Source organism: Lichenostomus cassidix, chromosome 20 (assembly GCF_008360975.1).
Source record: "Lichenostomus cassidix isolate B80296 chromosome 20, HeHo_3.0, whole genome shotgun sequence".
Taxonomy (NCBI): domain Eukaryota; kingdom Metazoa; phylum Chordata; class Aves; order Passeriformes; family Meliphagidae; genus Lichenostomus; species Lichenostomus cassidix.
The window spans coordinates 6,569,224-6,592,147 of NC_139500.1; the positions used below are offsets into that span (position 1 = coordinate 6,569,224).

General features: G+C 55.0%; 1 protein-coding gene across 4 annotated transcripts; it reads left to right on the forward strand.

Moving 5' to 3' along the window:
- The first annotated feature begins 728 nt into the window (after positions 1-728).
- UCKL1 (uridine-cytidine kinase 1 like 1) lies at positions 729-22,627 on the forward strand. 4 transcript variants are annotated; one of them, XM_085079665.1, is made up of 15 exons: positions 729-844; positions 8,079-8,272; positions 8,810-8,916; positions 9,196-9,366; positions 9,613-9,684; positions 11,137-11,326; positions 12,067-12,128; positions 13,399-13,415; positions 19,587-19,685; positions 19,994-20,087; positions 20,376-20,438; positions 20,787-20,909; positions 21,250-21,357; positions 21,531-21,687; positions 22,256-22,627. In XM_085079665.1, the coding sequence occupies exons 1-15, from the start codon at positions 795-797 to the stop codon at positions 22,330-22,332; spliced, it is 1,584 nt and encodes a 527-aa protein (XP_084935791.1). In that variant the 5' UTR covers positions 729-794; the 3' UTR covers positions 22,333-22,627. The 4 variants fall into 4 exon arrangements, with proteins under 4 accessions (XP_084935791.1, XP_084935790.1, XP_084935789.1 ...); XM_085079664.1 differs by lacking the exon at positions 13,399-13,415 and adding an exon at positions 17,228-17,247; XM_085079663.1 differs by lacking the exon at positions 729-844 and adding an exon at positions 4,080-4,449.
- The last annotated feature ends 297 nt before the right edge of the window (positions 22,628-22,924 follow it).

Below are 22,924 nucleotides of genomic sequence, written 5' to 3' on the forward strand. Positions count from 1 at the left end.
CTCTCCCAGCGTGGGAATAAATCCTCTTCTGCTCCCTAATGGCTTTTTTGGCACCGAACCCAAGTCGGGGACAGATTTAGACTGATCTCTGCTGGCTGAGAACGCAGCCTTACCCCACGGGCGCTCTCCCCTCCCCAAAGGCGAGTGGAGACCCCGGGAGCCGTGTTTGCCTTGCCGCCACCCCAAACTTTTGGTAGCCCAGAGCTCAGCCCCGGGGGAAGCCAGGCGTGATGGGACTTGATGCCGAGTAAAACCAGACCCCACCGAGCGCCCCGGGACCCCCACGGGGCCGGGGTCCCCCCAGCCTCTCCCCAGTGCTCAGAGACATTGTCCCAGCCCGGGGTCACCCAAATCCCTTTCCCCCAGCTGCAGGGTGTGAGGGGTGCTGTGTGTTGCACCCTTCAGCATCTTGGGCGGGGGTGCTCCTGTGCAGCTGCCCCATAGCACCCACAGGTACCCACAGCATCACTCCGAGCCCCACAGCACCCACCCATGCCCCAAACGCCCACCTGTACCCCAAAACACCCACCTGCACCCTGCAGCACCCACAAAGACCCATCTCCCCCCATAGCTCTTTCCCATAACCACAGCACCCCTCTGTGCCACAGCACCCCTCTGCCCCCCAGAGCACACATCGCTGCCCAAACCACCCGTCTGCCCCGCACAGCCCCCATGCGCTCCCCAAATCACCCCAAACCGCCGCCCTCCCTCCCGCTGGCTCCGCGCTCCGCACTACAAGTCCCGGGGATCCCCGCGGCAGCACCGCCCCCGCCGCTCCGCCGCTCCGCAGCACCATGGCCGCGGCCCCGGTGCCCGAGGGGGCTCCGGCAGAACCGCACGACAGGTAAGATCCCGCTTGCTTTTCCCCGGGACAATCCCTCCGGGCCGGGAGCGACACAGCGGCGCCGCGGAGCCGCTCGTTCCCGTTCCCCGCGGCTCCGGGGCGTTGCGGTGCCGGTCGCGTCCCCCGCGATGCCACTTCCGCGAGTGGGGCCTCCCCGAGCCCATCGCTCCGTGGAATCCCTTCGCTTTTCCCACCAACCAACTATTTCTTCCCACCCCCGCTTTATCCCTTGTTTATTTTCGTCTTCTTTTTTTTCTTTCACGTTGTTACCTTTCCCCTTATTTCCCTTATTTTATGGGTTTTGCCCCTAATTTCCCAGCTGATAGACCACAGCCTCCCATTTTCCAAGCTTGCTGGCACATGCATCCACTCCATCAAGATGAAGAGTGGGACAGCCTAAACTTTTCCACCCAAAAAACCCATGCAGGGTGATTGCCCCCCACGCCTCCACACACACTCATGTTTCCCCTCTATTTTCCACCTGCTTTTCCAGCACAATCCTCAGGGACTGAGAGGACTGACTGCTCCCAAATATCAAATATCTGGGAATTGTATTTGGAGCATCACAGGTGTGCTGGGGATGTGACAAAACTTAGAGGGATGGAGCATCCCTGCATCCCTGGTTGTGGGTACCAACACCCCACAGCACCCACCGAGCAACCCTGGAGTCAGTGCCAAAGCATCCTGCCTGTTCCCATCCCTCATGTTCCCATCCTGCATGTTCCAGCAGCTAAATCCATTGCTGGCAGCTGCCTGTGCTCTTCCTGTGGGTCAGCAGTGGATAGTGGGGAGGATGAGGATGAGGATGAGGATGAGGATGAGGATGAGGATGAGGATGAGGATGAGGATGAGGATGGAAGGAAGGAGTTTCCCCAAGTTATGCCGGCTGAGAGATGAGTAACTGGGTTGTGTAACAGAGCCCCTTCCACCGTGGCTCCTGCTCGGTATAAATAGCAATGGATAATTGGGTTTGCAGAGGGAGATGTTCATCCTTTGTGGTAGGGAGCAGAGGCCATAAAAGAGCTGGAAGGCAGTGCCTGTGCCTGGAACTGCTGGAGTGAACCATCCAGCTCCAGGCGGCTCCGGCCAGGACAGAGCTTGGTATGAGGCTGGGTAAACTGGGAGTGACATTCCAGGGGTTCCAGGATGGGCATGGGCATGACATGGCAGTGGGGTGGCAGCCAGGTCCATCCATCCCTTGGGTGGGTTCCTTCATCCCTTGGGCAGGCTCATTCATCCCATGTCCAGGTTCCTCCACCCCTCAGGCAGATTCCTTCATTCCTCAAGCAGATCTGTCCATCCCATGGGCAGGTTCCTTGATCCCTTGGACATGTTCCTCCATTCCTTGGCTGTGTTCCTCCATTCCTTGGCTGTGTTCCTCCATCCCTGGGGGTGGTTTCTCCATTGCATGGGCAGGTTCCTCCATCCCTTGGGGTGGTTTCTGGGGCAGGGAAGGCCCAGCCAAGGCTGGCACACATGGATCCAGCTCAACAAAGCCCAGCTCAATGATGGAGGAAGCAGGTTTGACCTCCACACTCCTGTGGGTGCTGCTCACAGGGTGGGACCTGGGAGCAAGACATTCTCCTGGGAACAGGCATCTTTCACTGTGGGCTTGGTGTGTCTGCAGCTCTTACACCAATCCAGTGACAATATTTGTGACCAAACCAGGAAAATCCACATGCAATCCTTAAATCTCAGGGGAAACCCACCCAGCAGCTGCCATCACAGGAAGGGAAAGGGGATCCTGGCCTTTGTGCCTGCTTTGCTCTTCCTCCCAATTTTAAGTCTGCCACTAGAGGAGGGATTTGCTCTTAAAAATCACCTGAAAGATAAAAGTCCAAAACCCAGGAATTCCAACTTAAGCAAGATCTCAGCAAATACGAAGGGGCTTGAAAAGCAGAGATTTGTGCCAGGAGTAAAGCTTGGTCACTGCTGGCCTTTGGAGATTCTGTGTCCCACCTGGGAAACTAGTGGGAATGTTGGGGAAGATGCTAGAAAACTTGCTGCTGTCGCCTGGACATTGTAACAAAGGCAGGAAAAGTGGCAGCAGGAGCATGCGATAAGGAACAATATCCCTGGGCGAGGTGTCCCACGTCCCTTTGCTTTTTTGCCTCTTTAATGAGAAGGAACAGAAGTGGCTCCGGAAGAGAATTTTATTTTTAAACTTCTGAGAGAGCTTTTACAGCAAGAGGGGAGTCCGGGCAGAGATCAGGGATGGAAAAGTTGCTTTGATCATTGCTTGCTTCCCTGATGTTGGGGCAGCAGCTGCGGCTCACTGGGGACAGGTTACCCCAAAACCCTTTGTCAGGATGCTCCATGTCCCTGGCAGAGCCTGGCTGGTGTGTCCTGCACCACCTTATCCCTTCCTTGGCAGGCAGAGGCTGTGGGCTGAGGGTTGTTGTGCCTCAGAGCCAGCATGGACTCTCCTGTTGTGCCCCAGAGCCAGCATGGACACCACTCCGTGGTGCCCAACCTCTGCCACCCTTGCCACATGTCTTGCCCTTCAGCAGCTGCCTGGCTCCCTGGGCTTCCAGCAGGATGCCCAGGCTCCCTGACCTCCCTGCAGAGGCTGACACCAGGAGAGGAGCTGGCTGGCCCGGGGGGAGAGGGGCAGCTGGCAGGGGGTGCTGAGGGAGCGGACAGCAGGGCACAGCAGCCAGCGGGATGTTATTCTTAGCCACCCGCAGCCCCGGGGTGTTGAGTTTCACCCACTTGTTTACTCCAGGGCGGAGGGGACGGCGAGGGGCAGCTCTTGGGGAAGCTGAGTGACCAGGGGGGACCCTCAGCCAGACCCCCCACCAGTGGGAGCCAAGGGACAGGGATGAGTCCTGGACCAAAAAGCCCAACATGGCCAGCAGCCCCTAGCCCTAAGCCCCAGCTGCTCCACCAGCTGCATGAGGGCTGCTGGCTGGGTCCCCCCTGCCCTGGGGTCATCCCTTCCTGGCCCCGTGTAGCCCCCTCCCCAGTGGGGTCAGGAACTCACCGGTGCCTGTGGATGTGGATGTCACTTCCCAGTGCCCTCCTGCTGAGCCCCCATGTCCAGGACAGCCGAGCACCCCCAGTCCCGGGAGCAGAGGCACCAGGGCCAGTGTTTATTGCCTGTGCCAGGGGCGGTGAGGGGAGGTGTCACCTCACCCCCAACCCCCCCTCTTTTTCTTTAATCAAGCCAGTGCTATTAATATCAGGTAATGAACGTAATCTGGAGGTTAAGCTATCCTCTTATGCTGCTGACCGCCTCGCAGCTCCCAGGCACAGACACTCCCCCGGCTCTGCTCCCTTCTCCTGCCTCCATCTTCCACCCCCCGGATCTGCTGACACTCTGCCTCACCCCAGCCTTTTGGGACCCCTCAGTGCTCATTCCAGGGGGACACTCTGTGCATGGCTCTGTGCCCCGAGAATCACCCTGGGAGTCACACTGGCATAGCTGCCCTCACACCCTGGTAATACCAGAGGCTGTGGCAGAGGAGCTGAAGTGTGGACAGGGACAGGGGTGACACCTTCAGTCCAGGATCCCCCCTGGATCAGCGGTGGGGGGACATGAGCAGCCCCCCAGCCTTCTCCAGTGTCCGCATCTCAGGCTGCTGGGCTCTCGGGCCAGATGGAGGGTGAGTTTTGCTTCAGTTTTGGGGGGGATTTGCTGGTTTTCACTTGTTTGCTTGCTGGAGTGACCCCTCGGTGGCCACGGTCTGTCCCCAAGCCCCAATTCCCATCTGAAAAGATCAGCTTCCCATGGGACATGGCTTCAGCCAGCCCAGCAGGCTGTGGGGGGCTGGCAGGGGGTCTGGAGGGCTGGGAGCTCGGTCAGTGGGTTGTTTACAGGGCACAGAGCTCAGGACATGCTCTCCTGTCTGCTGCCAAGTTCAGGTTTGGGGCTGTGCCATCTTTCCTTGCTGCTGTGGGTGCTGCTGGGACCTGCTGCCTTCACCCCCCCAGCCCAGCACGGAGCAGGGTGGTTGGACATCTCTGAAGGCAGGGGATACAGAGGGGCTGAGCACAGAGCATAGGGATGGGGGCATGGTGGGGAGCAAGAGAGATGCCCCTTACACCTCAGGAAATTCGTGCTTGGACTAAGCAGGAGCAAAATGCTTCTTTCATTTATGATGGTACAGCAGCAGAGCTGGAGAGCCCTTCTCAGGAGCAAGACCCCCCAGGCTTCCTCTGGGATGTTCCAGCAAGGAAGCAGCAGCTGCAGGGAAGGCAAAGCATTCCCAAAAGCTGGGGACAGCCTGGAGAGAGCTGGTGGCAGCCAAGCCCTCCAGTAAGGCAGGAGAGGGGTTGCCAAACCCAGGGTGAGGTTTCCTTTCCTATTTGCCTGGCTTTGGCACCCCAGGAGTTCGCTGCACTGGGGAGGGTCTGTGTGGGACAAGGTCCTGGCTCTGGGCAGAGCAATGACATTGACTCCAGCTCTAAACAGAGATCCCATTCTCTGGGGGCTTCATCTTGCAGGTCAAAGCATTGCAGGGACTTCAGCATTGCTGCAGGGAATTTTTAAAAATCTATAGGGAGGAATGGCCAGTGGAGATGGCTGGGATCAGCCGTCCCTTTGGAGCAAGAAGAGCCCCTTCCTGGCAAAGGCAGCCATGGAAAACATCTACAAATCTTGAAGTGTAACATTAGGAGAAAAGGCATGACCTTTGGAGAACTCCAGGACAGCCCTGCAACCCCACAGCCCTGCTTCTCCCAAATAAATCATGGGAAATGTGGATTTGAGAGGTGTAGAGTATCAGCTGCCTGTAGAGGCACTGGTGGTGTAGATAATTTTGATAGAAATGTGTAGAATTTTGGTGAAAATCCAGAATAATTTGGGTGAGATAAGGCAGTACACCAACTCTTGGAATGGGATTCAAGTGCTGCATCCCAGAGCAGCTCCAGGTATGCCAGGATGGCTCTGCTCCTGTCCCAGGTGTGCATGTCCCTGCATCCCACAGCGATGTCCCCTCTGTGCCAACACCCTGGGTGTGCTGCAGGCACCCTGGAGAGCAGAGTGGAGAGATGGCACTTGGGAAAGTGGAATGGATCTGTGGCTGTAATTCTGGGCACTGCTTGTAATTCTGGGCACTGGTGGAGCTGCCAGAGAACAAACCTCCTCCCTGCCAGGAGCTGGGTGATGTCAATGCTGGTTGGAGGCACTGGGAGCAGAGCTCAGCCTTGCTCCTACTCTGCTCCAGCTCCAAAAAACAGAGCTTTGTCCAACTCGGAGTCACTTTGGGAATGGTGGCCTCAGTCAGGATCTGCAGGCTGGCACAGCAGAGCTTGGTGCTGTGTGGCACCAAGGAGCAGAGCATCCCAACAGGCTCGTCTGTGGCATGAAGACTGACAGGAATTCCCGGAGGGAAACCAGCCGAGCAGCCCTCAGCACTGTGCCGGTGGCACAGCTCAGGAGTAACCACAGTCCCAGGAGAGGGGCTGGGATGTGGATCAAAGGCACCGCTTTCTTTGCTGGTAAACAACTGTTCTTGTCATCTCTGCTTTTATCAAGCCAAAGTGACGTTGTTTATGCCCCAGCACTGGTGGATGCTGTCAGCCCCGCTCTGGGAGTAGCACTGAGGGGCAGCAGCTGCTGCAGCATCACCAGAGGGAGAGGAGACCCAAATATCCCACCTGGGTTTGCTGCTCCTCATGGAAGGAGCCATTTTTTCACAGGAAGATACCCCAGAAGGTTTCCCAGTGGGTGTCATCTCCTGAGGTTGCTTTTTAAGAGTGATGGTTGGGGTGTTTTGGGCTCCTGGTTGGACCCAACTGGCTGTGTGTGCCAGTGGGCTCTGGCAAGGGATGGGGTGTTGGTGGCTTGAGCTCTTGTGAGGACTCTGTGGGTGCACAGCTTAGGGTGAGCATCAGTGGGAGAGGTCCTGGCATGGGAGCAGGAGCTGCAGCCTGCCTTTTGTTAGCAGGAATTCAGCAAAGCCAGGCAAAGCCCTGTCTCCTTGCCTGCTCCACAGGGATGTGCCAGAGGTAGGGATGGTATGCTGTGGGCATCCTGACATGCCCAGGGGGTTTACCAGGGGGATCCTGCAGTGCTCAGGCAGTTTGTTGGCCAGGCAGGGGTGGAGGTTCCCGGGTCACTTCACTCACAGATGGCCCTTCTGAAATTTTGATCTTTATCTAAGATGGTTCTTAAAAGGGCTGGGGGAGGGAAGGGAATTAATCTTCATACCAAAACAGCTTAAAATCAACCCAAAATCTGTAAAGCCCTGCAGTTTAAGCCCTTTCAAGAGCAAGCCATAACAAAGCAGCAGCAAAGCTCTGCTGCCTTAGCCAGCCTGTACCAAACAGTGCTGGTTTGGAGGCAGTGGTGCTCACATCTCTTGGTTTCCCTTCCAGCACAGTCAGTGCTGGGGAGAGGAGCAGCATGAGCAGGGAGAGCCCTTTGCACTTTCTCCCAGGGAGCAGACAGTCCCTTTGGGGCAGTGGAACAGGAGCAGGGAGGAGCAGGCACTGGTATAAATAATCCTCCCATTCCCGAGCTGGCCAGGCAGCGGCTGCAGCTTATCTCCTGGCCGGAGGCCACTTATCGCCTCCCGGCCACAGCTCTCCTCCTGCCAAGCTCGAAAGGGCTTGGAGGGTTGCCTTGTTCCCCTCTCTCTCCAGGAGGGGAGATAAGGAATAGCTGTTCAGCAGCTCCAGGGCTTTGGGTGAACTCAGAGCTCACTCAGCTCCCAAGGCAAAGCTGATGGCTCTGCCCAGCTCGCAGGCTTGTCCCCAGAGAGGGTCCCCAGGGCAAAAGGGTGGGAGAACTAGAGCTTGGGTGGGAGTGGAGCGCTCAAAGTGGAGAGAGGAAAGAGACTGGGGATAGGGAGATGAGAGGATAGTAGAGCTGTAGCCCATGTGTTTGACTTCTGTCCCCAAGAAAGGTTCCTCGGCACATCAGGATGGGTTGTTGCCCCCTGTAAAATTCTCTTCCACGCTTGGAGAGCTCTCTGGAGGATTTATTTCATGCAGACATTCCTCAAACAGCAGGACTTTAGGGAAGTATGTTTGCGTGGCACCTCTTCCACTTTAAAACTGCTTCTGTGTGGGAATTCCTCGGTGCTGTCCATGGTCAGGGGTCACAGAGATGTGACAGCTGATAGTGCTGTGGCACAGCTGTCCTTGTCTATCCCCCTCTTCCATTGCATCCCTCACCTGTACAGCATGGGATCCTCCAAGACCCCACTCCTGGGAATGTCAGCTCCCACACAGCGGGAATGTCCTTCCCCACCACCAGTAACTGTGCTCCTCCCTCTCCCCATGGCAGTAACAGCAGTGCTGAGTCCCTGGACAGGCTGTATCCCGCCGTGGGCTCCACCAAGCCCCCCCGGAAGCGAACCACCAGCCAGTGCAAGTCGGAGCCCCCGCTGCTGCGGACCAGCAAAAGGACCATCTACACGGCAGGGAGGCCACCGTGGTACAACGAGCATGGGACACAGTCCAAGGAGGCCTTTGTCATAGGTAGGTCACCTCTACGCTGCCCAGGTGGCATCTGTGCCACCTGCCACAAGGCTCTTCAGGAGATCTGGGTGGGATTCCTGCCTCACCACCTCCTTGGAAATTTGGGGTTGGCTCCAGCCTGGACAAGAGCAAGGAGAGTCCAGATTAGTCCAGCATTGACTGGGTGGACTGAACGTGAGAGTGTGCAGAGGGGGTGATGGGTTGTAGGAGACCACACTCTTTGCTTCTTGTTCCCTCAACTCCTGTTGGCTGGGCTGTCATGAGTTCCTAGGGATTTAGTCTGGATTGGTTCCCATGCCAGCTCTCCCTGTGTTGCATAACCATCTAATGATGGGTTTCCCAGCTTTTGCTGAGCATGTTGCTGGCAGTTCCAATACATGCCATTTGACATTTTCAGGGATAATCTCTTGGAGTGCCTGTGATTTCCCTCTTTGAAGGCTCCTCCAGCTTAGTGCAGCATCACAGGACCTGAGCCCCAGCCTTTGGTGGAAAAGGCTGTGCCTGGGGTTGGTGACTTCATCCTCTTTTCCCTGGCAGGCCTGGGAGGAGGCAGTGCATCTGGGAAGACCACAGTGGCCACCATGATCATTGAGGCTCTTGATGTCCCATGGGTGGTTCTGCTGTCCATGGACTCCTTCTACAAGGTAAGGCTGCACTGCTGTTGGCCTGGCCAGGCTCCTCAGGCTGCCATTGCCCAGAGAAGCTGTGGATGCCCCATTCCTGGAAGTGTTCAAGGCCTGGTTGGACAACCCATACCAGTCTGGGCTTGTGTGGTAACCCGCAGTGAGGAAACATACTGTGGATTTAGGGACAGCCATGTGGTTTTCCCTTCCAATAGCTCTTGGAGCAGGGAAGAGGTGGCTGGGCATGGCAGTGGGGAGGGGACAGCCCAGCCACGTGCCCTGAGCTCTGCTCTGTGGCAGGTGCTGACCAAGCAGCAGCAGGAGCAGGCAGCCAGCAATGACTTCAACTTTGACCACCCCGACGCCTTCGACTTTGACCTCATCATCGCCACCCTGAAGAAACTGAAACAAGGCAAAAGTGTCAAGATCCCCATCTACGACTTCACCACCCACAGCCGGAAGAAGGAATGGGTATGGGACACTGAGGGGGGTGGGACAAGGTGGGGGACAGCCAAGGCAGGGGACAGAGGAGCCAACTGGACCCCTCCAGCCCCTGCCCTTTGCAGTCCAATCAGCATTGTCACCCTTTGCTCTGTGCCTGGCGCAGGGTGCATTTTTGGGGTGAGCTGTCACAATCTCAACCCAGAGAGGTTCCCTGGGACAGAGCACCTCTGAGCAGGTGTTCTGGGCCTAACCATGTCCATTTTGACTCCACAGAAAACCCTGTATGGTGCCAATGTGATTATCTTCGAAGGCATCATGGCATTCGCAGACAAGGAGCTCCTGAAGGTGAGGAAGGGTTTTGAAGCAGCTCCAGGGTGACATGGTGGGAGGATGCTCTATCCTGAGGTCCAGCAGCAGGGATGTGACCTTCACTTCCAGGTTACCCCAACTGCTGCAGCACTTCCCTGGGCAGGAGAAACAGGCTTTGACTCTGCAGCAGCCAAGGAAAAGCCCCTGACAGAGGTCAAGTGTTTCAGCAAATACCTCGACTGCAGCTATTCGTGCCCAGGAAGCAGCAGCTGAGGGGTGACCTGGTTCCTGGCAGTGCTGGTGCATAAACACAACTAGAAATAGCCCTCCACACTGCATGCTGCAGCTTGCATAGCCAGAGGCAAAGTCTGCTGAGCTGCTACTGCACAGAGCCTGGTGTTCCTAGTATGGAATCATCCAGCACCTCAGGCTTTTTTGGGAATTATTTTGGATACATCATAGAATCACACAAGGGAAGTTGGAAGTGATCTTAAAGCTCATCTTGTTCCAACCTCACTTCCACTTGGCCATGTTCCTCCAAGCCCCATCCAGCCTGGCCTTGGACACTTTCAGGTATGGGGCAGCCACAGATTCTCTAGGCAACCTGTGCCAGGTCCTCCACCCTCACAGGGGAATTTCCTCTTAATAGCTCATCTAACCCTGCCCTCTGGCCATGTGAAGCCGTTCATCCTTGTCCAAAGACCCTCTCCGGTTCTCTTTGAGCTTCTCTAGGTACTGGAAGGGGTTCTAAGGTCTTCCCAGAACCTTCTCCAGGCTGTACAACCCCAGCTCTCAGCCTGTCTACCTCTCTTGGAGCGTCTTTGCAGCCCTGACAAATGCTGCAGCAGGCAGTGAGCCATGCACAGACTTAGCCAAGCTCTGTCTGAAAAGTTTCCTCCCCTGCCAAGCGTGTGCTTGGGTTGCACTTTTCTGGAGCAAGGATGACCTCCAGTGGACAGCTGGGTGAATCCCCCAGGAGACTCCTCTCAGCATCCCCAGTCCTGCCACTCGCAATTAGGGGCAGAGTCATGAGCTGCCCTGCTGTGCTGGGCTCCTTTCCAGCCCAATTCCCTGTCTGTGGGAAGGGCTTGGAATGAGGTGATCTTTAAGTTCCCTTCCGATTCAAACCATCTCAGGATTCTGTGATTAAGAAGCCAGTGCTTGGTCTGTGTCACAGACAGTCACTCCTCTTGTCTCCTCCTTGCTCTTAAATAACATCCAGCCAAAGTGTTGGAGCTGGTTAGCAGGGTTTGGAGCAGGACAGGTCTTGGGGGTGACAAGAGTAAGAAGCAGGTGGCAGCAAGGGACTCAGAGCAGCACCAGCCAGGTCCCAGGGAAAAGTTCCACGCAGGCTAGAGCAGAGCAGAGCCAGGTGCTGTTAAACAGCGCTGTGCTAGGCTGGGCTCAGCCCTCCTTGGGACAGCAGGGAAAGGTGGGTTGAGTCCCACACCTGACCCCTGGAGTTTGCCCCTTGCCCTCTCCTTTCAGCTCCTGGATCTGAAGATATTCGTGGACACAGACTCCGACATCCGCCTGGTGCGCCGCCTGCGCAGGGACATCAGCGAGCGCGGCCGCGACATCGAGGGTGTCATCAAGCAGTACAACAAGTTTGTCAAGCCAGCCTTCGACCAGTACATCCAGCCCACCATGAGGCTGGCAGACATCGTTGTCCCACGAGGTACAACTGCCCAGGGCTGTCCTCAGTGGCACCCCAAAGACCCCTTGGAGACCACATCCCTCTGCTCTCAGCTCTGCTGGCCAATCCACCTCCCTCTGGCTGCCAGGGACACAGAGTGGCTGTCCCATGCCAAAGCAAAGGTCCCTCCTGCTGAGGGTCTCCAAACACTGCCCAAAAGCATGGGGAAAGTCTGTGCTTTTCCCTCAGCCAGTCTCCTGCCCTACCAGCTCCTGCAGCATGGAGGTTTAAAAGCTGGAGGTGACTTGTAGATATCCAGTAATAGATTATAAAATAAGGATTTAATAAAAGCAGGAATGTTTCCTGCTTTGCTAGGAAAGGGCTATTTGGTTTTGTAGTGTGGTTTTGAACACAGTGGGAATTTGGGGAAGAAACATGGAAAAAACCTGTGGTCCTGACCAGAGTGACTTGTCTTTCCCTGGTATAAAGTGACAGGACAAAAGGAAATGGCTTCAGGTTACACCAGGGGAGGTTCAGATTGAGTTTCAGGGAAAATTTCTTCACCAAAAGGTCTGTCAAGCCCTAGCACAGGCTTCTCAGGGCAGTGGTGGACTCACCATCCCTGGAGAGATTTAAAAGGCATGTGGATGTGGCACTTGGGGACATGGTTTAGTGGTGGCCTTGGCAGTTCTGGGTTAATGGTAAGACTCAATGATCTTAGAGGGATTTTCCAACCTTAACAATTCTGATTCTGTGATTCTTTTGCTTTTGGGTCACTCCAGGGAGTGGAAACACTGTGGCCATCGACCTGATTGTTCAGCATGTCCACAGCCAGCTGGAAGAGGTAAGAGCTGCCCGGTCCCTGGGTGGTGAGGGAGGTTCACAGCCTGGCCTGGCAGCAGTGGTGGTGCAGGGAGCTGTGCTCTGGGTGTCCAGGTGGGAATGGCCTGGCTTCCCCTGTGCTCCAGGTGTGGGAGTCTCTGTGAACTCCTCCCAGTCTTCTCCCTCACTCCAGTGAAGGAAACTGCCTTGTCCCTGTGCTCCAAGAGAGCAAGTGTTCAGAGGACAAACCAGCCACCCCCCATGATCTGAGGCATGTGTCACTCTGCCTGCAGCCCTCCCAGGGCCAGCATCCCCCCAAACCCTCCACTGCTCCAGCTCTTGGGCTCCTCTTCCCTCCCATGCAGACACTGCACAGCCTTTCCAGTCAGGAGCCCACTTCTCCAGTTGGGTGCTGTGTGCAGCTCCTAGGTTTCAAAGCCCAAAGTCTTGTCACTTTTGAGCCCCAATCCAGGCACATGCTCCATCACTTCGCCACCACTGGTTTTAACAAGTCTTCTGTGTGTCCTGGGCCAGTCCTGGCTGGTGTTTTGGGACACTGCAATGAACTGATGGCATTGTGTGTTGCTGTCCCCAAGCAGCACAGCCTCCTCCTGCCCCATGGTTGTAGCTTTGGTGATGTTTCAGTTGTGGAGATGCTCAGAGTGATGTCCTGGGAGGTGGAAGGAACACAACCTGGAGATAGATGCACTGGAAAGTAAAGGGCTTGATTCTTTCAAGTCTCTTTTGGAGCTCCCAGGTGGCAGGAGCTGCTCACGGGATGGGAGCTGGCACACCACAGCATCCAGCTTCTCATGCCTGCTCAGGAGGGACTGCTCTTGGGCAAAGGTGTCTTGGCAGGCTCCTCCTCCTGGAGTACCTGGCTGCCTGAATTCCCAGCACTGAGCTCTGGCAGGTCAGGAGGGTGGTTTGTACACCCTCAGTCACAGGAGGAAGGATCAGAGGCCTGGCATCACTGCTAGTGCTGGGCTGAGAAGGGCACCCAGCCCTGAGACAGAGTCCAAGAAAGGAGAATGGCTGTTTCCCCCAGCTCCTGGGGGAAACAACCAGAGAATATCACAGCGAATCCAGCACCCCCATGGTGCTGCTGTGAGCCAGGCAAAGGGTTGTCTTGGGGAGGGCTTTCATTGACCTGGGGAGGGGAAGAAGGGCAAAAGGGCTACATGTGAATGCAGGAAAATACTCCTATTTTTCCTTTTTTTTTATCTTGAAACGACCCTGGTGTTGACAATGCTTAATACCGGTTGCGTTGTGTCTTTGTGTTGCTGCCGCAGCGTGAACTCAGTGTCAGGTAAGAGTCCTCACTGTCCTGTCTGTGCAGCCGAGGCATTTCCAATGCCAGGCACTGCTTGGCCTCACCCTGACCTGCAGCGGGACCAACAGCTTGCCTAGCGCGCAGCCTCGTCACCTCCACGGTGACAAAAGGCCACCCTGTCCTTGGCTTTGGGATGGCAGGGTTGCTCCTCAAGGATGTACTGCCGTCTTGAGCACAGACCCCTGAAGCTGGGGCAGGGCCAGGTTTGTAGCTGACCCCCAGTGTCTGCAGGAGAGGAGGCTTTGCATCCTGAGGTTCTCTTCTATTTCTCTTCATCCTCTAAGAGGAACAGTTTTCAGAGCTGCTCTCCATACCTGATGATTAAAGATCATTAAACATCAGTTGTTAAATTAGCCAAAGCACCTTGAGAAAAGAGTGGAGATTGAATTATTAAATGGGCAGATAGTGATAGGACGAGGGGGAAGAGTTTTAAATTAAAGGAGGAGAAATTTATATTAGATATTAGGAAGAAATTCTTCCCTGTGAGGGTGGGGAGGTCCTGGCACAGGTTGCCCAGAGAGACTGAGGCTGCCCCATCCCTGAAAGTGGTCAAGGCCAGGTTGGATGGGGTTTGGAGCATCCCTGGATGGGATAGTGGGAGGTGTCCCTGCCCATGGCAGAGGGTTGGAATAAGATGGTCTTTAAGGTCCCTCCCTGCCCAAACCTGTGTGTGATCTTGAGGGTGGTGGGAGCCCTGGACCCCTCGCTGCAGGCAGGGATCTGCCTGGTGGCACTCAAAGGGGTGTAGCAGCTTCACATGGCCAGAGGTACCAGCCTTCCCTCAGCTTCTGGAGGATGCACAGCCACTTCTGAAGGACTGAGAAAATCCTGCTGCCTAAATCCAGCAGGATTTCTAATTTCTTGGTATCTGTAGGTGGAAGCTATAACATATATGTTGATTTACTTAACCTCTTCAGCGTGTGGCCCCAGATGGGACTGAGGCTCTCTTGCTTCCATTAAGAAGCCAACCAGGCTTTCAGGTATTTTTGTAGGAAGGAGAAGGAATGCATTTCTGAAAATGGATTTCCATTTAGATCTCCATCATTGCATGGAGATACTCAGCTCAAGTAACCTTAAAATTTACATTTGGCATACAATGGGCTTTTAAAATAACTGAGATGAGCAGGGAAAAGGCTCTGCTTTACTTATTTCTGCTTCAGCCAGTCATTTCCTAGACCAGGCAAGTAGATATTTTATTTTATTTCCCTTTGCTTGTTTAACACCCTGGGGCCTGACATTTCCATACAGACACGTAAGCTTCCTTCTGTGTCTGGAGGTCCAGGTGGGAAAGTGCTCTTTAGTATGGAGAGAAATCTGTTACTTTAAAAAATGGCAGGAATAATGTTAGAGATGAGACTAATATGTGTGCAAATATATATGTTTGTGTATATAGTGGTAGATGATAGATGATAGATAGATAGACAGATAGATACACATAAAATTTCCTTTCTCCTCTTTAATCAAAGGAGTGCTCAGTACCAGTGATGTTTTTCTACACTTAAAAATCGGGTATTTTACGTATCCATGAAGTATTAGTAGTTTTTAATAGCAAGTTTGGAAAGGAGACTCTGATCTCCAGAAACACCTGCATGATCATCACAGCCACAGGCAGTTTTATATTCTGTTTAAGGCTTCCATTTATGCCTTTGACAGAAAATCCGGAAAAAATTTCCTGCAAAACCCCAAATCTGTTGCCACTGCTGGAGCCCCAGTGCTTTACTACTGCTGTGGTTTCCCCCAGCCATGCTGTCTCTCTGCAAGAGTGGGGTGGATGGAGAGATACATGGAGTGAGATGTGCCTGGCAAACATGGGCTTTTCATCGCAAACAATTCCCCATCCTCTTGTCTGGAATAGTTTCATCTAAATGTCACGGTTGTTGTTCTGAAGTCACTGCTGTTTGGCGGCAGTGGGGACAAAGGGAGGGCTTTGTGCTGGTAGGATAAAACCAGGATGCTCAGATCTGGCCCCAGTCTGAGGTATCTCTGTGGTCTTTGTGCTCCAGGGCTGCTTCTCCTGGCTGGGGCAGGCAGGGAGTGCCTTTTCCCAGTCAGGTGGGTGAATTCTGGGGAGTTTAAAGCAAGTGGTGCCTTCCTTGGACATGCAAGGCTTGTTTTCATCCTGAAACCACTGGCAGCTGAGGAGCATGCTTGCCTTCCCAGTTATTCCCTCAGAGCACAGGTTGGACCTTAACATTCCTGGGATATTCCTTGTCCAGCTCTCCCCATGTTTGACTGTGCACATGCTGGAGATGTAATTCCATCCCAGCACTCCCAGGTGGGTATTCCTCCTGGAGCCTGGCAGCAGGAGCCAGAGCAGCCAGCCCATGCTGAGGCACAGTGCTCCCAGCCCAGCCTGTCTCCATCCCTCCTGCCACGCTCTCAGCATCCAGCCCTGCTCCTGGAGTGCTCTTTGCAGCCGATTCCCCTTTCCAATCAATATTCCCCACCCACAAGGTCCCGATCAGCTTGGCGTGCCCTTTGCCAATTGTGTCTTTAAATATCAACCCGTGGCGCAGTTTAATAGCCCTTGTTTGAAATGTCAGCCCTGAAAGGCAGCCGTGTACGTGTTTGAAATGCCTTGACTGCATCAGCTCCTTTGTAGCTGGATGTTTCTTGTCTGCTTCCTGCTCGATAGCATGTTCCACAAAGAGCTGAGGATGCTCCCTGAAGCCTTCCTGGGAGATGGTCACCCCGTTCTCTCTCTCTCTCTCTTTCTTCTTCTTTCCATTTTTTTTTTCCTTTAAAGCTTTTGTTCTCAGGGGGAAAAAATAAGTTTCCAAAATAAGACGTTTTCTTGACGTGCTCATGGCTGCCCGTCTGGATGTTCCGTCACAGTTCTGTCTTGGCAGGGAGGTGTCACACTCCCTCCTTCCCACCCAGGATGGGCAGGGGGTGACACAGCAGTGGTGGGATGGCTGCTGGAAGGACTGAGCTCTTCCCTCAGCCTGCAGCCCCTCTCCAGTCATGGTGAGCTCAGGGCAGGTCCAGCTGAGCCTGGGGGAAGGAAGGTCTTCCCTGCAGGTGACGTTCTGTTCAGAGCCAAGTTTCTCTCCATGTTGCCAGTGCTCTTGGCTTTCCATATTCTCCAAGGCTTGAGCAGCTCATCTCTCCAGCATGCAGGAGTGGGGCAACCCTGTGAGCCCACAAGCAGTTTGCCTGGGAGCAGGGCAGGTTGGATGAAGAATTTTTAGGATGGACAAAGGCTTTTGGCCTTGAGTGCCTGCGCTTGCTCTGAGATTTCAGTGGAGCCCTTGGTGAGGGCTCAGCATGAGCCCTGGAAGTGTTGAGCACCAGGTCAGATGGGGCTTGGAGCAACCTGGTCTAGTGAAAGGTGTCCCTGCCTTTGGCAGGGAGGGTGGAATGAGCTGATCTTTAATACCTTCTGATAACCATTGTAGGATTCTATGGTTCTACGTCCCTCTGGACACCAAGAGCCACCATTGCAGTGTGGTACTACCTGGGACAGAGGTGGGACAGTGTCCCTGCTGTGGCTCCAGGGCAGTGAAAGCGGACAGTTCTTTTCCCTCGTGGAGCCAGGAGTGGAGCCAGTGCTGTGGAGAGCAGTGGTGACATGACTTGGTTTCCAAGGGAGGAGCTCTGGGTCTGCACAGTGATGGCCCAAGCGCCAGGCAGGTCCAAGAGCCATGGATCAATTAAGGGATTTTTTTCCCCCCTCTGACTAATGACAGTGCTTTCTCCTCTGTTTCATGTCATGTTTGTCCCTCTCCTCTTAAACTTTCGTGTCTCCTGTCTTGTCTCCCTGAACATCCCTCCCACCGGGTGACCAGAGGAAGCTGCGCTGGGATATGTGAGGAGACAAACGCTTATGGCAGTGTTTTGGTTGTGACACTAACGGCGGGGAGTGGGCGAGGGCTGTGCAGGGTGAGCTGCCTCACTAACCTGGGCCAGGGATCTGGGGCAGACAGCTCATGGGGGCCCGCTTTGCTGGGGCTGTGTGGGCCAGACAGAGGTGGGAGCACTTGAAAGAGAAGATTTATCCCTAAAAATGGACCTGTTTCCCAAGAAAGCACCATGGAGACCCCCACAACGCTGAGTGGCTTCCAAGAGGGGTGATATCCAGACCTCCCTGTCCCCACACTGCATGGGTGTGGAAAACTTGGTGACAGAATGCTGACAGCATTTCCTGGGGGTCTGTTGACAGCTCAGGGTGCAGGGGAGGTGTTCCCACTGCTCATGGAGATTGGAAAACCCTTGGCATCTGTGGCAGGGAGCAGGAGTCAGGTCACACCACAACAGAAGAAGGGCTGCCCATTTCACTGACGTGGTGGGATGCTGTGACTGGCAGTGATGGAGGGGAAGCTGCCAGTGGCAAGCTCAGTCCTGTGCCCCTTGGTGAGCTGTGGTGGACGGGAGATGACCCTGACAGCTCCTCTGGTTTGGGCAGCAGCAGTTTATCTGGGCAAACCCACCCAAGGCCATGTGCAGGTGTGGTGGCTCTGTGTTGGGGGCCCAGCTGTGCCCCTCTAAAACAGGTGAGCCAGCAGCCCCTGTGATGGCTCCAGTGTCTGTTCAAGGCAGGGCTCATGCCCTCAGCACCACATGTGTCAGCATTCCAGGGCCTGAGAGGGGTTCAGGCAGGGCTGTGCCCCCAGAATCTGCCCAGGCCAGCTCTGGCAGGAGGAGGGAAGGGAGGGGTGCAGGGGCAGAGCTGTGGGTGCTGCCAGCAGCACAGCCCTGGCACAGGAGCATCTCCAAGGGCTTCTAACCCACGGGACAGTGACTAACGGAGTGAGCTTGCTTCACTGACAGCAGGGCCTTGAGGGCTGCTTGTCCCAAACTGGCCATGGGGTCTGCACAGCGGGCAAGCCCACGAGGGGACCTCAACCCATCCATGCTCTCTGCATGGCTGCCAGCTGTCCTGGCCCTCTGGAGCATTCCCTGCATGGGAGCTCTTGGCTGCTACACAGGACTGGAGCTGGTAAAGCAAGAAGGAGCCCTTAAGTACCCACAGGCCTTGGGAATGTCTCATTTGGTGTTGGTTGGCCAAGACCAGGAGATGGCTATGTGGATGGAGGCCTCAAGCTCTGCCCTCCTCCATGCTTACCCATCTTCTCTGTCTTCCTCTCCGCTTGCGTGCCTCTGTGTGCCATTAATCCAGGTTTCTGCTTGAGTTGAAATCTTAATCATGCAATGCTTTTGTTTGCTCTCTCCTCTGCTTCCCCAACATCTCTGTGTTTTTTGCCGGATGCAGCCGCTGGCACGTGTGTGATCTGATGTGTGGCTTTCAAACCCCAGCCCTCCTCCCAGACAAAGTTGCTTGTCCATCCTGCCCAGCCTTGTGGAAGCCAAATGTGACCTTCCTCTCATTACTGCTCTCACAGGGAGAAGTGACTAATGGGGCTCCATTGTGTGCTTTCCCATGAATGGTGTTCCCTTGATCCCAGAATAGCTCCCAGCCCTGTTCGTTATGTGGAATGAGTCACACAGAGTCAGTCCTGTCCAGCCACAAAGTCTTGAAGCTGTTCCCAATTTGGAATGGGCCAGGTGCTCTCTGAAATAGTCACATTCCAGATATGTGCCAGCACTGCCAGCCTGGCTGCCTGTCCAGTTCTTGGTGACATCTGGCACTTGTAGGTCAGAGACAACCACAACAGCCCCTCCTCACCCCATGAGTCCAGGATCCATCAACACTCTGGAATAGGAGAAGGTTTTGGTTTTATTTTCTACTTTCTTCACAAACAGTGGAAACCAAGATGGGCCAGCCATCTTCAGAGAAGCTGTGGCTGCCCCATCCCTGAAAGTGTTCAAGGCCAGGCTGGATGGGGCTCAGAGCAGCCTGGGATAGTGGAAGGTGTCCCTGCCCATGGCACGGGGCTGGAACAAGATGGTCTTTAAAGTCCCTTCCAACACAAACCATTCTATGAACATGGGTCAGGTGCCCAGCAGGAAGGGCAGGTCCTTGGCCTGTGAGATCCCCCCAGTTTCAGTGACCCTGGCTTGTGGGAGCAGGTCCCTTTGCCATGGCAGGGACCAGGCAGGGCTGGCTGCCTGCTCAGTTCAGCTGGATGGCCTCAGTGTGTGTTTGCAGTGTGAGATAATATCTGGGAGGATGGCTCTGGCCGTGTGCTGTGCTCCAGCCTTTGGGCAACCTTCCCCAGACCTTCTGACCATGTGTTTGGTTTTCAGGGCTGCCCTGGCCTCTGCCCACCAGTGCCACCCCCTTCCTCAGACCCTCAGTGTGCTGAAGAGCACCCCTCAGGTGAGGGGCATGCACACCATCATCAGGTAAAGTCCTGCTGTGGCTTCTGGGGTGGGATGGGGCTCAGCTGCTGCTGGGACAGGCTGGCCTATCTTTGGGCTTCCCAATCCCACTTCTGCCTGTCCTTATGGCTTGGAGACACAAGACAGAGCAGATGGTGGTAGCCCCTACACAGAGGAGCTGTGCAGTTACTGCTCAGTGATCTCACCAACTATTTTTCTGCTCAGATGGTGCAAACAAGAACCAGGAAGGGGCAGGGGCTGCCAGACCTCTGCCAGCATCCCTTGGCGTATATTTTGGTCCAGAGCTGATGTTGCCTTTCCCTCCGCTCTAGAAACAAGGAGACCAGCAGAGATGAGTTCATTTTCTACTCCAAGAGGTTGATGCGGTTGCTGATTGAGCACGCTCTCTCCCTGCTCCCATTCCAGGTGGGTTCAGGGCTGTAGATGCTGGGTTTCCTCTCTGATTCCTAACCCTCAGCTGCTGGAGAGCCAGGTCAGTCCTGGTGCTGCTCCTCCCACCTTCCCCATGGATCAGTCCTTTTAACCCTCAGGCCGGGTCTCCCTGAGGCTATGGAGCAATGCTGTGGCCCTGAGTGACAGCTCTTTGTCTAGCCTTTGTGTCCAAGAGTCCAGCTCCCATGGCTGGGTGACTCCAGGGCTCCCGTGAGAGCTGCATCAGAACCCCTGGTGACTCTTCTCATGTGTTTTTTGTAGAGTTGCACAGTCCAGACCCCTCAGGGACACGACTATGAAGGGAGGACATACAGCGGGAAGCAGGTAAGTGGCTGCCAAAGTGCTATTGAGACCTGCCCATGGGGTGCACTGGGAAGCCCTGGGGATGCAGGGAAAGACCTCCTGGCTGCTGTCAGGCTGGGTTTGGTGCTTGCTGTCATGAGTATGACATTCTGTACCATCGGGATAGGCAGGTCGGTGACCAGGGGTGCCATCAGCAATGTCACTGTGCTACTCATGGCGTCCCACTGAGGGTGGCAGCCTGGACTGGGAGTGGCTCAGCCCTCTTGGAAGGGATGCACTTTTGGGTTGCCCGTTAGAGCTTCCCCCTGAACCCAAAGTGGGGTGGTGGCAGCTCCTACACCATGCAACCACCCTGTCTGTGTGCTGCAGATCACCGGGGTGTCCATCCTGCGGGCGGGAGAGACCATGGAGCCGGCGCTGCGCGCGGTGTGCAAGGACGTCCGCATCGGCACCATCCTCATCCAGACCAACTGCAACACGGGCGAGCCGGAGGTAAAGCCCAGGGCTGCTGAGGACATCATCCTGCATGGAGGGTGGGGGCGTGGCTCAGGTGTTTCCTGATAGCTCTTCAGCAGCCCAGGAGTTGTTCTTGTTCTTGGCAGGGGTTGAGTGCTTTGAAAGCTGCTCGAGTAGGCTTTGCCAGCAGGCTTGTGCTTGCAGGGGCTGGTTTGCTGCTGAGTGTTTGCTGACGAGGGTTTGCTCTGGCTCTGAGCTGACAGCTGGGGTCCCAGGGATAGAGAGGCGGGAAGGATCCTTCACCCCTTGAAGAGAAGGACTCAGGTTGCTCCGTTTGCCTGCAGCCTCTAAGCTGCTCTCCCTTTCCTCCACCCAGCTCCACTACCTGCGGCTGCCGAAGGACATCAGCGAAGATCACGTCATCCTGATGGACTGCACAGTCTCCACGGGCGCCGCGGCCATGATGGCAGTGAGGGTGCTGCTGGTATGGATGGTGTTGGGCAGGGGGTTGGCTCCAGACCAACCTGCAAAGCCCCAGCCACAGCCATGCTGAGGGGATGTGCTTGGAACTGGCTCCTCCGTGGGAGGAAGGGTGTCAGGCCACACAGCCCGGGCTGGGGTAACTCACCCTGAGCTATCTCTGTGCGTTTCCTGTAGGATCATGATGTCCCAGAGGACAAGATCTTCCTGCTCTCCCTGCTCATGGCAGAGATGGGTGTCCACTCGGTTGCCTATGCCTTCCCCCGGGTGAAGATCATCACCACAGCTGTGGACAAGAAGGTGAATGACCTCTTCCGGATAATCCCTGGCATTGGTGAGTGTCTTGGCAGGAATCAGCTCTGTTGAGGGGATTTTTAGTGATGCTTCTGGTGGGGAGAGAACATGAAGCCCTGGTTGTCAGCAGCAGTTTAGGTCTGGCCTTACATTACCCAGAAACCCACTGCCCCTCCTGGGTCCTGCTGCCAGATGGGTGTCAGGATCATTGTGCTGGCTCTGAGAGCTGCCAGGCAGCCATCACCTTGTCAGCAACAGGAGCCACATGCCCTGAGCCTCCTCCATCCCCAGGCAGAGAAGTCAGGCTGGGACAGCAGTGGCAGCCCTGTGCCCACCTCCTTCCCTAAGCTGCCACCTTCCACAAGTTCACCCAAAATAAGCTCACTTTGTTCTTCTGTCCTCACCTATACTGTGCCAGGAAACACCTTCCACCGGGTGCTAAACCAGCCTCCAGGCTGCTCCAGTTTTGCTGCCACTCAAGTTTTCCTGCTGCTCAAGCTGTCAGATAAACCTGCTTTGGTCCCCTTGCCTGCTGGGATGAGGACAGGCGGGAGGATGGGTCCCAAGGCTCCCACAGTGCTGCACTCTGATTCTCTCTCTCCCCACAGGGAATTTTGGTGATCGGTACTTCGGGACAGATGCTCCTCCCGACTGGAGCGATGATGAGGATGCTCTTAGCACTTAGCTGGATGTGGAGGTGCCACTGGCACCAGGCAGCTTCAGCACCGCACCTTAACCCCTCTGTCCAGTGCAGATTTCTTCTTCCTCTCACCAAGCATAGATATTTTTTTCAAATCTTACATCGGAGATCTAGGGCATATTTTTTCAAAGAAACATAAATCCTAGTTTGACTTTATGGACAGTCGCGTGTCCCAGCATAGAGCGGAGTTAATTTATTTTAATTTAAATATTTGCCTATATAACTTATTGGAGATATTTTATAAAGGACGATAATAAATTTTTTCTCTGGTTTTCTTGAATGGAGCCATTCTTTGTCACTTCCCATGGGTGCCTAGAAGGATTCCTGACCCTTCAACACTACAGTCAAGGGAAGGGAGATGCCATGAGCAGTGGTGGGAGGTCTAGAATACCACAGCCTCAATCCAAATGAAGACTTGGTGCCAGAGGAGAGGCAGTTCGACCTGTCTGAAGGGAAACCAAAGCTATTATAGAGCATCCAGAGGATCTACAGGAGGATGGTGAAGGATCTGGAGGGAAAGCCATGCGAGGAGCAGCTGACGCCACTTGGTTTGTTCAGCCTGGAGAAGAGAAGACTG